The sequence below is a fragment of the Chenopodium album genome, chromosome 16 (genome assembly GCF_948465745.1).
Source record: "Chenopodium album chromosome 16, dcCheAlbu1.1, whole genome shotgun sequence".
Taxonomy (NCBI): domain Eukaryota; kingdom Viridiplantae; phylum Streptophyta; class Magnoliopsida; order Caryophyllales; family Amaranthaceae; genus Chenopodium; species Chenopodium album.
In genome coordinates this window covers 49,749,416-49,763,965 of record NC_137849.1, presented here as the reverse complement: position 1 = coordinate 49,763,965, position 14,550 = coordinate 49,749,416, and the positions used below count along the sequence as shown (strand labels likewise).

General features: G+C 32.3%; 1 protein-coding gene across 1 annotated transcript; it reads left to right on the top strand.

Annotated features, from left to right (window-relative positions):
- The first annotated feature begins 264 nt into the window (after positions 1-264).
- Positions 265-4,806, top strand: LOC145584508 (uncharacterized). The gene is made up of 9 exons (XM_081641334.1): positions 265-439; positions 1,233-1,530; positions 1,630-2,590; positions 2,880-3,463; positions 3,556-3,730; positions 3,857-3,988; positions 4,082-4,219; positions 4,333-4,524; positions 4,615-4,806. Exons 1-9 carry the CDS (start codon positions 394-396, stop codon positions 4,804-4,806), a joined length of 2,718 nt encoding a protein of 905 aa, XP_081497460.1. The 5' UTR covers positions 265-393.
- Positions 4,807-14,550: the final 9,744 nt, after the last annotated feature.

Genomic DNA, 14,550 nt, shown 5'->3' with positions numbered 1-14,550 from the left:
AACCCTATGATAACAACACAAATTTTTAAAAAAAGCGGGTGTTCAATAATGATATTGAATGGCGGATTTTAAGGACAAGAAAACTGTCCTGGGCACGTGCTTCATTATGATTTCCAAAATTAAAGAAAAAGAACTTTCTCTCTCCTTGATTTTCTCCTTCATTCACTCATTCACGCTTTCTCTCTCCTCGTTTTTCTCTCTCTAAAAACCAGTTAACTGCGATTTCGAGCTTTTTCTCACTTTTCTTTCACTTGTGAAGTTGTTTATCGCTTAATTCTGGTTAGTTTACTTATTTTTTTGAGATTTTTGTTAGTTTAAATTGTTTTGGTTCTTCGATTTTTAGGTTTTTTGATTTTGATTTTGTTTTCGTTTTTTGTAGTGTTAGTTTCAGCAATGGTGAAGAAGAAGATTACAAAGAAGGCTGTAGATGCTGAAGAAGGTGTGTTTATTTAATTTTTCATCATTTTTTCGAATTTTCAATTGAATTTTCGCTTATATATGTCGAATTAGTAGTGCATGTTATTTTTTATTGTTTTCTGTTGATTTATTATGCATATTATGATAATTGAATTTCAATTTTGAAGTTATTATGTTTAATTTTGCTTTATTTTATTGTTCATTGTGATAATTGGTTCAAAATTTGATATATATGTGTTGTGGTGTTGTTACATGTTAAACAAATTTTGCATGTTTGTTTTCAGAAGTTTTATTCATTATTCTTCAAATTTTGATGTTAGGTTTTAGTTAGATTATGAGAATAGTATGCATATCTGCATTGTGTTTGTGTATATGTGTTTGAGTACCAGTAATATGTGCATTGTGCATTGTGTGTGAGTAATATATACATATGTTATTTATATGCATGACAAAGGTTATTTTATGCTTTGAAAAGGGTCACTTTATGCTGTGAAAAGGGTCACTTTATTCTGTCAAAAGGGTCACGTTTGTATTTAAAAGGGATACTTGTTGTAGTTTAAAGGGTGACTTTATGCAGTGAAAAGGGTCACTTTATATAGTTAAAAGGGTCACTTTATGCTTGTTAAAGGGTTACTTTTTAGTTAAAAGGGTTACTTGTTGTATTTTAAGGGTGACTTTATGCAGTAAAAAGGGTCACTTTATTCTTTTAAAAGGGTCACTTTTTGCATTTAAAAGGATTTTTATGCATATATTCTAAATTTTCCCCTGAGTAATTTGTGAATTTGTAATTTATGGTTATCCTCTGTATTAATTAGATATAGGTGGTTCAATAGGTGGATATCGTTATAAATCGCCTTCAAGGGGAAAAGGAATGGGTAAAGAGCATGCTAAAAAGAACAAGACAGCTCCTGAGAAGGACAAAACAGAGTCTAAAACTGTGAAGTCTAACACTGTGAAGGCTAAAACTGTGAAGGCTAAAACTGTTCCTAAGAAGGCCAAAGCAGAGTCTCAGAAGGTTAAAGCAGCTCCTAAGAAGTCTAAAATTGTATCTAAGAAGGCCAAAGCAGATGCTGAATTGCAAGTAGTTTCTGATTCTGATTCTGATACTGTTGTGTAAGTATAAATGTTTTTTGTTTTGTATTTTTTTAATCATATATATCATGATTCTGATTCTGATTCTGATATTGTTTTACTTATATTATTATTATTTAGGGAAAAAAGACCCTTGATTGCAAGGTGCAGACCACACACATTGGAATTAATGATGAGTAATTTTAGTCCTAATCAACAAAAAGCTGTTGAAGAAATAGGTTTTGGTGGTTTATTACATCTGAAATTGAAAACTTTGAATCGTCAAATGCTACATTGGCTGGTTGAACACTTTAATGGAGGTAGCTGCATGTTCACTATTGCTGCTGGTAAAGAGTTTGTAGTTACTAAAAATGATATATGTGATGTCTTTGGCTTGCCTATGAGTGAGATTGCTGTTCCTGAACTTCAGAAGAATCCTGAAGAAGGTAGTGTAGATAAACGTATCATTCAGTCATGGAGACATGATTATGGTCTTACTGAGAAGCAACCTCTACATTTGTCAAAAGTGGAGTCTAGGATGGTTGATTTGGATGATGGTGGTGAAGAATTCAAGAGATGTTTTGTGCTACATGCTATGTCTAGCTTCTTAGCTCCTACTATTAATAGGACTGTTTCATTGAAGTTGCTGAAGGCTGTGGAAAATGTTGATGAAATCAAAACATTTGATTGGTGTTCATATGTTTTGAAAAAATTAAAGAAGGTTGTTGTGAATTATAAGAATGATGAAAATGCTCAAAATGTAAGTGGTTGTTTGCTAGCTTTGCAAATTATGTATTTTCATCGATTAAATTTCCAAGGAGAAAAGGAAAGTAGTACCCTTCCTTTGATTCAACATTGGACTGATGCGAAGATTAAGAAGCGGATCAATTTGGAGATTAAAGCTGGTGATTTTGGGCAGGGACCATTGGATACCCTTACATATCCTGTTTTACAGCCTGAAGTTAGGGATCCTGTAACTCCTGTTGTTAAGCAAACTTGTGGTCAAGGGGCTTCTACAAGTGGTAGAAGTGGCCGCATTCTTGCATTTGATCTTCCAGAAAGTGTGATGACTGATGATGAAATTAAAGAAATTTCAACTGATGTAAGTGCTCTTTTTTTTTTTTTTTTTTTTTATTTAGTTATTATCTCTTTATATGCACTAAAGTTACCCTTTTTGTGCACTAAAGTTACCCTTTTTGTGCACTAAAGTTACCCTAAATATTCAATTATAAGGGTTACTTTATGCATTTTAAAGGGTAACTTTATGCATAATAAAGGGTAACTTTATGCATTTAAAAGGGTAACTTTATGCATATATCATGAATTTTCATTTGTTTTTTATTTTTATTTTTTACATTTGTATAGTTTCTTATTGGTTCATATGTTTGCAGGCTGTTCATGAAACATTTCTTTTGGTCAAAAGAAATATGGATGTATTATTGTTGGTTCAGTCACAAGGTTTTCAAACCTTGAGTGATATGATTGCTTCTCGCAGAACTGAATCATTATCCTCTGATGATCCTGTTGTATTTTCTCAAACACAACAGTTACTTTCTGATCCTCATTACTTGAAGCTTTTAGATGGTTTAATTGAGGAGTGTAACAAGATGAAGTCTATTCATGAAATGTTTCGTGATTTTTATGAACCTGAAGGTCATAACAATGATGATCCTGATAATGAACCTGCAGAAGATTTGAATTTGAATAGGTCTGAGGATGATGTCAATGGTAAAGGAAAAAGTGTTTTGATGAATAGGTCTGAGGATGATGCTGGGCCTTCTGTAGCAAATGCTTCTAGACGTATCGTCGGAGGCAATAAATCTTTTTGCTCACTCGACTGTGGGCCAGTAGGTGTGGATGTTCCTTTTCTTACTCTGTTTTTGAGGTCTAATGCTCGGATTTTCAAGAATTTGCCCAAGTTACATCAGGAAATTCTTGATTATTGTTTACTGAAGGATGATTCAATGATGAGGAAGTTAAATGTCATTTTTTATAATAATTATATTTTATATGTTTTTTTTCCTTTATTTTTTTGTTTAATGCTTATCTTATTTTTTATTGTTGCAGTGAGAATCTTGTTACTATTGGGATGAATTTTTTAATTCCAAGAGAAGACATGGTATCCCTGGTAGCTCCACTTAGAATTAGATGGTGCATCATTGATTGCTACTGTCTGTATTTGAACGAGAAGGCATGTTTTGATTCTGGTCCTCGAAAATTCTTCTTTGGTGTGAGGCAAAGTGTAAGTAATTTGATTTTTTTTTTTTTTATATGCACTAAAGTTACCCTTTATGTGCACTAAAGTTACCCTTTATGTGCACTAAAGTTATTATCTTTTTATATAAACAAGTTCTCATACTTTTAATAGTTTGCATTCTTGCATGTTTGTGAAAACATTGGCAAAGGTGAAGTTTCACAAGCTGTTAATGATTTGCACGGTTTATGGGAAGGTTGGGTGAGCTATGAGAATCCTGAATGTGATATTATGGATGCTGAACTGGTATATTTCATGATAAATTACTATCAAAACTTTAAAAAAGTTCTGTTTTGTGTTAATCTGTCTAAATCAGTGTTTTAATTTTTTCTGTTTCAGATATATTTTCCTGTTCTTATTGAGAATCACTATATTTTGTTTGTTATTGATCATACAAAAGAGGTGGTATATTATCTTGACAATATCATCTGGCGTGATGATGCTCTTGAATATACCAAAGAATTGTCTTCACACTTGGTATGTTTATGTTGATTTCATTGTTATGTTTCTGTTTACTTATTGTTTCCATTTAAATTTTTTTTTCTTTTTTCTTGTTTTATTTTATTCTAAACTTTTATATTTTATGTCAGTGTGATCAAATGGGTGTTTTTCTCGGAAAAAGAAATCATCCAAAGAGTGTTCAGCTACCTTCTTATAGGTTTCAAATTGTTGAGTTGGAATGGAGAAAAGAAAAAGTTGACAATTTGGACTGTGGGGTGTTTGTTATGTATCACATGCTCCATTTTGTTGGCGAATCGTTCAAATTAAATGAACTCAAAACAGTAATTATTCATCTATTTTGTATGTAGTTTTTCCCTTTCTAATGCTTTTATTAATTACATATTGATAAGTTTTTTTTTTTCTGTTGTGAGATTATTGGGAGAAAATTTCTGCGAGGTGAGATCTGTACGACACTGGTGCTGTGTGATTTGAATGAATCTAGGAATGATGTGTTGTCAGAATTAGAGAAGTTCAATGAGAAGAAGAAAGATCCTGCTTATTGCCAAGAAATTGAAATGAGAAGAAAGGATGCAATTGCTGCAAAGAAGAAGAAAGATAATTAAGAAAGAATAATGGCAGCTGAAGTAGAAGCAAACGCAGAGGCAGACGAAGAGAATCCCAAAGGAAAAAGGGCAAAAAAGAAGACAGACAAGTACACTCCTTCTAAAGGGTGAAATGACTGTTAGAAGCAAAGGTTGATTAGGTCTAGGAGCATTTTTTGAACAATGAAAAAACTTAATGTTTGTGCATATACATCAAGTTAAATGATGTAATTAAACTTAGTGGTTAGTTTTTTGTTCTTTTGGAATACTGATGTATGTGCATACATTAAGTAATTTGAAAGGTTCTTGTGTATGTTTTTTGGGGTCACTTTTGTGCATAAAAAGGGTTACTTTGTGGCATAAAAAGGGTTACTTTTTATATTTGATAAGGTATACTTTTTTGGGTAGATAGGGTAACTTTTATGCATGAAAAGGGTAACTTTTATTGACAAAAGGGGTAACTTTTATTACTTGAAAGGGTAACTATTAACAAAGAAAAGGTTAATTTAGTGGATAGAAAGGATAAGGTATACTTTTTTTGGATAGATAGGGTAACTTTTATGCGTGAAAAGGGTAACTTTTATTGACAAAAGGGGTAACTTTTATTACCAGAAAGCGTAACTTTTAGTGGATATAAAGGATAACGTTTATGCATGAAAAAGGTCACTTTAATTCATGAAAAGGGTTACTTTTATACGTTAAAAGGGTAACATAAGTTGATGTTTCCAAGAATTAAATATCTGCTAATAAAAGTGTCAATCACATTTTCATTAAACTTGTCATAGAGTAAAAAAACAAAAGAAAAATAGTTTAACAATACAAGGTATATTAATTTCAAAAAAAAAAATGTTCAAAAAAAGATCTTAAAAGAGTCGTAAGTTAGGTGTTTTTGATCCAAATTCTGAATTTGGAGGTGGCAGTGCTGGTTTTCTTTTTCTCTTGCTTTTTTCAAGTCTTCCTTTTGCTCTCTTGCTTCTTCCTTTTGTTACAGCCGTTTTAGGATCAAGTATTTGTGGTACACTTGTGCTTGTACTCGATGCTGAAGAAACGTCAGTATTGCTTTGAGTGCTGTCTGCCACATCAGGAATGTTAGAAGCAGCTTCTGTACTTTCTTTCTGAGCAGCAATAGCAAGTAAGTCTTCCACCATTTTAAGACTGTTTCTGAAGCTTAACAATACAAGGTATATTAATTTCGAAAAAAAAAATGTTCAAAAAAAGATCTTAAAAGAGTCGTAAGTTAGGTGTTTTTGATCCAAATTCTGAATTTGGAGGTGGCAGTGCTGGTTTTCTTTTTCTCTTGCTTTTTTCAAGTCCTCCTTTTGCTCTCTTGCTTCTTCCTTTTGTTACAGCCGTTTTAGGATCAAGTATTTGTGGTACACTTGTGCTTGTACTCGATGCTGAAGAAACGTCAGTATTGCTTTGAGTGCTGTCTGCCACATCAGGAATGTTAGAAGCAGCTTCTGCACTTTCTTTCTGAGCAGCAATAGCAAGTAAGTCTTCCACCATTTTAAGACTGTTTCTGAAGCTTTCTTCCATAAATGCTCTTGTGTCTTCATTTTCTTGACTTTTTAAGATTAGATTGTAGTATTTCCTCATCATTGTTTGCCTCCATGGAATATATCGCTGTTTAGGATCCTGATTCTTCAACCTATCCCATGCCTCTGTTTTTGCAAACTTAGTCCATCTTTTTGAAACATACTTATCTGGTATTCTTGTTACTGAATGCAAATGTAGAATTCTGATGCAATGATAACATAACCATCCAGATGCTTCAAAATTTTTGCAAGTGCACCATACAGTTTGGCTCTCATGTATATAGTTTACTTGATGTGCAGACCATGGCTTGTCTTCTAGTGTTACTTGATAAAGTAGGCATTCTTCATTACTGCCTAACATCTGAACAGTTGTTGCCATAGAGTATCCAAACTCCTCTTCAAAATCTCTAAAGAGTGATAAAGTGAAAACCTGTACATCAAAATCATGTAGGTTCATTTAAATTGCCATATATTAGGTGTAATTTATGTAGTTGTCAGTTAACTTTTTACCTGTGCAGCATGCTTTAGCATTCCAGAGAGAGGCAATGAAGTGAATGCTATTGACTTGCTACAGGTAAACTCATCATATTTCTCTGTGCTTCTCCAACGATTGGTTGTCTTCTTAAATATGGTATAAAATTATGTCAAAGTAGTTGTTTTACTTGCTCTGAATCCTATAGCATGATTAGTGCTTTCACTCCTTTGTGACGATAAGATTCCTGCTGAAAAGAAATCTCTACTAAGGGCAGGACACCATTTGTCTTTCAACTCATACACTCTTTTGTACCAAGAGTGTTCTGTCAACTCATATTTCTGCAACATTGCCTGCCACTTTTCTTCGAATTCTTGTTCTGTCACACACATCTTTAAGCACTGGTTGAATGCAAATTTGAATTCTTTGTCTTTTTTAAGAGCTCCAAATCTGGTTATGGCATTTTGCTCCAAATGCCATATACAAAGTCTATGCCTTGTATTTGGAATCACCTGCATTGAAAATAAAGGGGTCACTTTATGCTGTTAAAAGGGTTACTTTATGCACTAAAAAGGATAACTTTATGCAGATAAAAGGGTAACTTTTATGTGAAAAGAAAAACTTTATTGTCAGATCTCAAATCTGTAAGATGTCAATATAAATCTTTTACCTCCAGAATTGCATTTGCCATTGCTTGGTCCTGGTCAGTGAATATTGAAGTTGGTTTTCTATCCTCCATAGCTTTGAAGAAGGTTTGTAATAACCACACAAATGAATCTGTTGTTTTATCCCCAATAAAAGCACATGCAAACATACAATTATTCCAGTGGTTATTTATGCCAACAAATGGAGCACATATAAGATTATATCTGTTGGTTCTGTATGTTGTATCAAAGACAAGAACATCTCCATATATCCTATAGTCTTCTAGCATCATTGAATCTCTCCAAAAGATATTGCAAATTCTTCCTTCTTTGTCAAACTTCACTCTAAAAAAGAAGTTTGGATCCTCTGATTGTTCTTGACTTAAAATGTTCACTAAAGTTTGAGCATCTCCAGCCTCAATTTGTTCCATTCTTAACCTTGAGCAGAAATTCAGGTGATCTACAACACTATGGCCTACATTCTGTTCTCCTCCAGCCTCTGTAGCCATGTAATAGTAAGTGTCCATTGTAGTTAAACCTGAAGATTTCATTGTTTTGATTGCTTCAGTTTTTTCCTCTGTCATTTTTCTTTCAGAACGATGCAAATAATGCCACTGTGGCTTTGTTAGCTCGTGGTTATGCTGAATAACATGAGACACCACCTCAAACTGTCCTTCTTTATTCACTTTTGCTCTTATGCATGCCTTGCAATTTGATCTTGTAATGGCGACTTGTCTTGGCTTTCTTGCTTTTACATTTACATCCTCTTCATCAACCATTTCAACTAACTTTGTTTTCTTCTGACCTGAATGTCTCTTTCCCTCAGCAGAACACACATAGTTTTTCTCAGTTACTATTTTTGTGTGTTGTTTGAATCTAGTTGTATGTTTTCTTATTGAAAATCCCAGTATAGCAGCATGTTTTTCATACAATTCCAAAATTTCTTCAAAAGTTTCTCTTACCACACCAACAAATGATCCTCTAAGATCTAAACCAGAAGCATCAATTGGATTTGTATCTGTTATTTAATACAAACAAATCAGATAATAACCACAGCCAGCATAAAAAAGGGTAACATTCGTGTGAAAATAGGGTAACTTTTATGCATGAAAAAGGTAACATTTAGGCATTCAAAGGGATACTTTCTGCATACAACTTGAATTTTCAGCATACAATTTGAGTGTAACATTTGTGCATAAATAGGGTCACTTTTAAGCATGAAAAGGGTAACATTTAGACATTCAAAGGGTTACTTTTTGCATACAATCTGAGTGTAAAATTTGTGCATAAATAGGGTCACTTTTAAGCATGAAAAGGGTAACATTTAGGCAATCAAAGGGTTACTTTTTGCATGCAATCTCAAAAGTTCTGCATTCAATCTGAGGGTAACATTTAGGCATAAATAGGGTCACGTTTATGCATAAAAAGGGTAACAATTATGTATTCAAAGGGTTCTTTTTAGCATACAATCTCAAAAATTTATAGAAATTACCTTCAGTTGCATTTGTTTTGGTTGTTTGTTCTGAATTTGAATTAATTGATTTATCAGGAACCACTTGATTTTCAGCATTGTGTATTGCGTCTTCTGCATTATCAATTGCTTCTGCATTGTCTGGATGGTTGAATATTGGTACGAATTCATCTCCAAAACAATAAGTTTCTTCTTCTTCTATAATCGATCGATTTAAATCGATTTCAAATTCAGTCTCAACTTGCCTCTGTTTTTGTAGCAATTCGTGAATGAGATTGCTGCATTTTGTTGTATCGAAAGTCGAATTCTCCATTGATGATCGATTTCTGCAATTTGTAAGTTTTCTCACCTTTTTTCTCCTCGATTGATGATCGAATTCTTCTATTTGTGCGTTTTCTCACCTTTTTTCTCCTTTATTGATGATCGATTTCTGCAATTTTTGCGTTTTCTAACCTTTTTCCTCCTCGATTGATGATCGTTTTTTGCAATTTTTGCGATTTCTCACTTTCTCTCTCCTCAATGGATGATCGAGAGCTGCGTTTTCTCACTTTCTCTCTCCTCCATTGTTCTGCGTTTTTTTGATTTAGGTATAAAATTCCGTGATTTTAAATTCCGCTACTTTTAAAAAAAAAAAAAAAAAACAATAAAGAAGTTGCACGTGAGAAAAACCCGATGTACAGTAAAAATACTGTACACCGGGTACATGCAAATGGAGTTGTGATAACAATATATTATGGAGTATACTTTATTATTTTTGTTGTCTAATAAATTATAGATGTGAATTATCTTGATAATAAAATAGATTCACATTATATTGTAGTGTACGTATAACTTAACTTTTAAAAAATTATATAAAGTATCATGGAGAATATTATTTCAATTTTAATTTACTGGCACTAGCTAAAGAAAGCTCTTATATGTGGTGAATGATATGATTTGAGAGTATGTCCTCACCTAGTTTTTGTAGTCAAATTTTGTTTGTTTATATATTGTCACAAAGGTTATTATAAACTTGAATCATCACATGTTCGTAATTATAAAAGGTTGAGACTTGAGAGTATGTGTGCGATAATTATGTTGCAAAGTATAGTTGTATAAGCTCAATACGCTAATAGGAAATGCAAAAGAAATTCAATAATCCAATTTATTAAAATTATCCCTAATTTCTCGTGCAATATACGTTTTTATCTATTATTGATGACTACTACATATATTATTTCTGTGTTCTTTGTTTATGTTAACCATCTAGATTATACTCTAAAGATCTCTCTTTTTTTTTTAAAATAAATTTTTATTTTTACTCTTCAATTCTTTGACTCAACCTACTTTGATTTTAGTATTACTTTCACACTCTTCTTTAACCAAAATATAGTCATGTAAGATTTTGTTAAAATGACCTCAATTAATTATATTTATGTTTTCTTTATATGGCTTTTAGTAGTTGAGAATCAAAGACATGATAGTTACAACTACGCATTAGTAAGCATGATAAATAAAACAAGACAATTAAAAAGAACGAAAGAAGTATATAGTTCAAGTCTTGAAGATAATAAAGGATAAAGGTGTGAATTAAGATGCGTTAAATTCTAATAGTTGCAACTAATAAAGAAAATAAAAAAAATAATTAAGTATTACAAGTTGCAAATGGTGGATCTTTCTAAAAATGGTTTAATCAAACGGTCAAATAAAACTCTCCTCTAGAAGAACTACAATAATTGTAATGAGATATGACACTCATCCATGCATGCCCTATTTCATGATAATTATTCCATTCTATATTTTGCTCCACAATGAAGTCAAAATTATACCATGAGTCATAAATCATTTAATCATAAAATTTAATAAGGCGGCAAAATTAACAATTCTAAAGAGAGGATGACTTTCTCAAATACTTCCAATCTGAATCAAATCATTAAAATATCCCAAAGAATCCAAGAATATAAAGATCGAGCACAAAGATAGATTTTGTACATTGTGCAGCACTTTGTTATAAACATGTCCAAAGCAAACTAATAGTAATAGCCTTACAAATTTGATATCAATTGAAAACGACCTTAAGAAAATCCAATCAAGAACTCTAGTTTACTGAAAAACAAATTAATCCAATCATTAGTGCTCAAACAATTAATCCTAGATTATCTGCTTAAACTTTTTTCAGTACTTTAATAAAGTAAAAAGGCAGGCATGCAACTAAATACTGTAGAATTACTTCATAGAAATATTATAAAGCAACTAGTTTGGGGCGCGAGCGATGCCCCGGGTTATGTTTAAATACAAAATGAAAAATTATCTTGAGTTTAAATAATATTTTGGAATCAATACCCTAAGTTTAAATAATAAAATAAAAATTGTAAAATTAGTTAGGGATAGAAAGAGAGCTGCAGTAGTATTTGTTTTACAATTAAGTAAGGAATTACATATAATGCTTAATAAAAAAGTTACAATTCATATATGAATGTTGATTAAGTAATAAAGTGACATTAATTACGGAATAGTGGTATTGAAAAGTTGGGAATATCAAAGGATGTAATGGTTCAATCTAATCCAAATACTAATGTGTTGTCATGTCATTATCTATGTGACGCTATATCATAAATGTTATGATGACAAAATATGACACATATCATTAACATGTTAATCCCTTGAATTTTAATAATATTATATATTATATCTAGAATTCTCCTAACATTTGGCACATGAAGTAATTTACATTGTAAAATACAAGTGAGTAGTTAAATTGCAAATCACCAATAGCGACTAAATAAGAGCAGCCATGTTAAATTGGTCCCACATTCATAAAATGAGATTAATTAACTAAAGTAAATAATGGGATTATATTTAAGTGGCGCAGGTTGGCTGCTAAGCCCAAAAACACAATCCACTTTAGGCCCACCATTCCACCAATGCGTATAAAACGACGAGTTTCAAGATTCTACACGTTCGTTTGGAATTCAAAATAGAATTAATGGCGTTCCCACTAGCTTAGGTTCGCGGAATTAGACCAGTTATTCTGTTATCGGAGGGAGTCTCAATCAGCTTGAGTCAAGATGGAACCTTCTCACTCATTTAGGTCAGGTTTTCAACCTTTTTGATAGTGATTACTAGATTTTTAACCATAAGCTGGCTACTATTCCAATTGATGCCTCACTTATATTCCCTGTATTTGTCTTTGTCTATCTCGGTCGCCTGTTGTGTATAACTTTAGAATTTTTTATATCACAAAAATAATACAGAGTACCTAAATTATAATATGTAATGGAGGTAATATAAGTATTATTGTTCCCGAGTACAAGTTATAATATTGTGAGATGAAATAATCACTAACAAACTTGTGTGCACAGTTAAAACAAAAATAGTAAGGAGCACGAGTATAACTTATGCACTAATTTTGAATCATTGGTTATATGAAGGACAGAGTATAAGTTCAATTTTATTTTGTAGAAAATTAGGAGTGTTATGCAAGCCTAGATGAAAAGAAAAAAAAATTACTACATTATTCAGAATGGTTGAAAGATAACAAATTACACCATTGTATATTACGCCAGTATATACAACAATTGCACGGCATGAATTCGGATAATAATTAGGGAAGATCATGCCATGCCACATGACTACAAAAAATCAATTAACAATTAATTAATCACCACCTAATTAATTACACAATGCACTAATATAGTATTGAGTAAAATCTGATCGAAACATCTTTCCTCAGATACGACCATTATTTCCAAGTCGTCAGTGATAGGCAGCCTATTGTTAGACTCGGAATAAAAAACCCACTTTTGAAACGTAACTCATTGGAAGTGTGAGTTTACTTATTTTTAATACTAGTATAAACGTATAATATATGCTCATACAAAAATGACCCGTTTGTTAAAAACTTAATTTAGTAACACTCTCCTCTTACGCCTCACAAGTCACATATTTATCCCACCTCAAACAAACCCAAACAACATTCCCGGTAAATACCTCTAAATGAAAGTACTTGATATGCTTAAAGTCGTTGATCATTTGTAAGAATGATCGGTCCTTAAGATAAGGTTGTGTACATCTGACCTATCTGAAATCGCGAGTTTTCAGTTCACATTGTATATTTCGAATGTATTTGATGGGAGTTGAGAGAAATGGTGTAGAAGAGGTCCCAAGGAAGAGGAAGACACAAAAAATCCTAGCTTTATTATTGTTATCAACTTTGGTAAGCATGATTGGAGGGGTAGTTTTGGTATATTGGGTTATAAAGTACCACCCAAAAAACAGAGAATTGTGGATGGTTCCTTTTGGGTTGGTGTTGTTCACTACTCCTCCGCTTGTTTGGTTCATCTCTATTGCTGCTGATTTTTGCTGCCCTAAGGAAGAACAACTCGCTGATTTGGAGCTTAGTCATCAACTCGCTGTTGGTTCGCTCAGTCAACCGGTTGAAGACATGGAAAGGAGATGATTGCTTGATCAAAGGACTCAAATTTCAATATTAAAAGGTGAATATGAATGTATTTTGAATACTGGATTTTTTTTTTCCTTAATTCTTATTTTAGGAATATAGATTTTGTGTTTAGAACCTATCAATGACTACTTACTGTTAATATAAATTTTTAGACTGTGTACTAGATTAGCTTCGTAACTCAATTATCACGATTCATACACTTTCCTTTATCCCGATTTGATTGTTATGATGACTGACATGAAACAGAGAAAGGGTGCAAATTTTAAGGGATACTTAAAATTTGAAAGTCGAGGCAGTGTCAAATTATATCTTAGTACCCGTCGTAACATATAATTAAAGACATGTTTGATCACACAAACCTTGCGTTACTTAAACAGGCAGGTCAATCTAATGCTAATTACTGATCATTGTCATCATGTACATCCAAGCTATTATGCTAATCCTTGGATTAGTTTTGCCTTCGACGTGGGTGCAGAGGTTAATTAGCTAAAACGTTTGAGCTAGCACCCACACATTACATCCCACCAATTACTGAGTGCTAAACTTTTATTTCAACCGTGCTTATATCGTTATATGAATAGTTGTTTTCCAATTTTTACATATATACTCCCTCTACTTTTGAAAATTTGTTAAGTCATTTCAAAACTCAATTTTGCATTACAAATATTTTTTTTCTGTAATCTCCACAAAAAAATTTACGGGTACTCTATTTCTCTTACTTTATACACTTTTTTCAAGTATAAACTCACTGTTTGTCTTCATGCATAAAAATAAGTGAGTCGGAGTATTAGAGTATAATAAAACACAATTGTGGGAGGTTGGTAGTGTGAATGACTACATTAGCTCACCATCACTTCAATAAAATCAGCAATTGACCAATTGAGAATATTTAATTATTAAAGAGCAAATAGATAAATAAAATCTATAATTCTCAATTAATATTCCATAAGGAGCAATAATTCTAGTATTTAGAAATAATATTGATTATAAAAAGAGGAAGTTGTTGTCACAGTCTTACAACCTTCCCCAGTAGAAGGCTGTACCAGTCAACTAATAAGCTTAATAATACTCTGCTTTTGCTTCCGAATCAAATAGCGCTTAATTCAAGGTGAGCGCTACCACTAACACGCCATATAAATCATCACATATAGTGACTCCCTCGATAAAAAGATACAGTAGTATCTAAAAAATAGACCCTTACT

Coding starts and splice junctions, on each gene's coding strand:
- LOC145584508 (XM_081641334.1), top strand. CDS start 394: ATGGTGAAGAAGAAGATTACAAAGAAGGCTGTAGATGCTGAAGAAG. Junction 3,731..3,856: donor TCTTTGGTGTGAGGCAAAGT/GTAAGTAATTTG, acceptor TACTTTTAATAG/TTTGCATTCTTGCATGTTTG. Junction 4,525..4,614: donor AATTAAATGAACTCAAAACA/GTAATTATTCAT, acceptor TTCTGTTGTGAG/ATTATTGGGAGAAAATTTCT.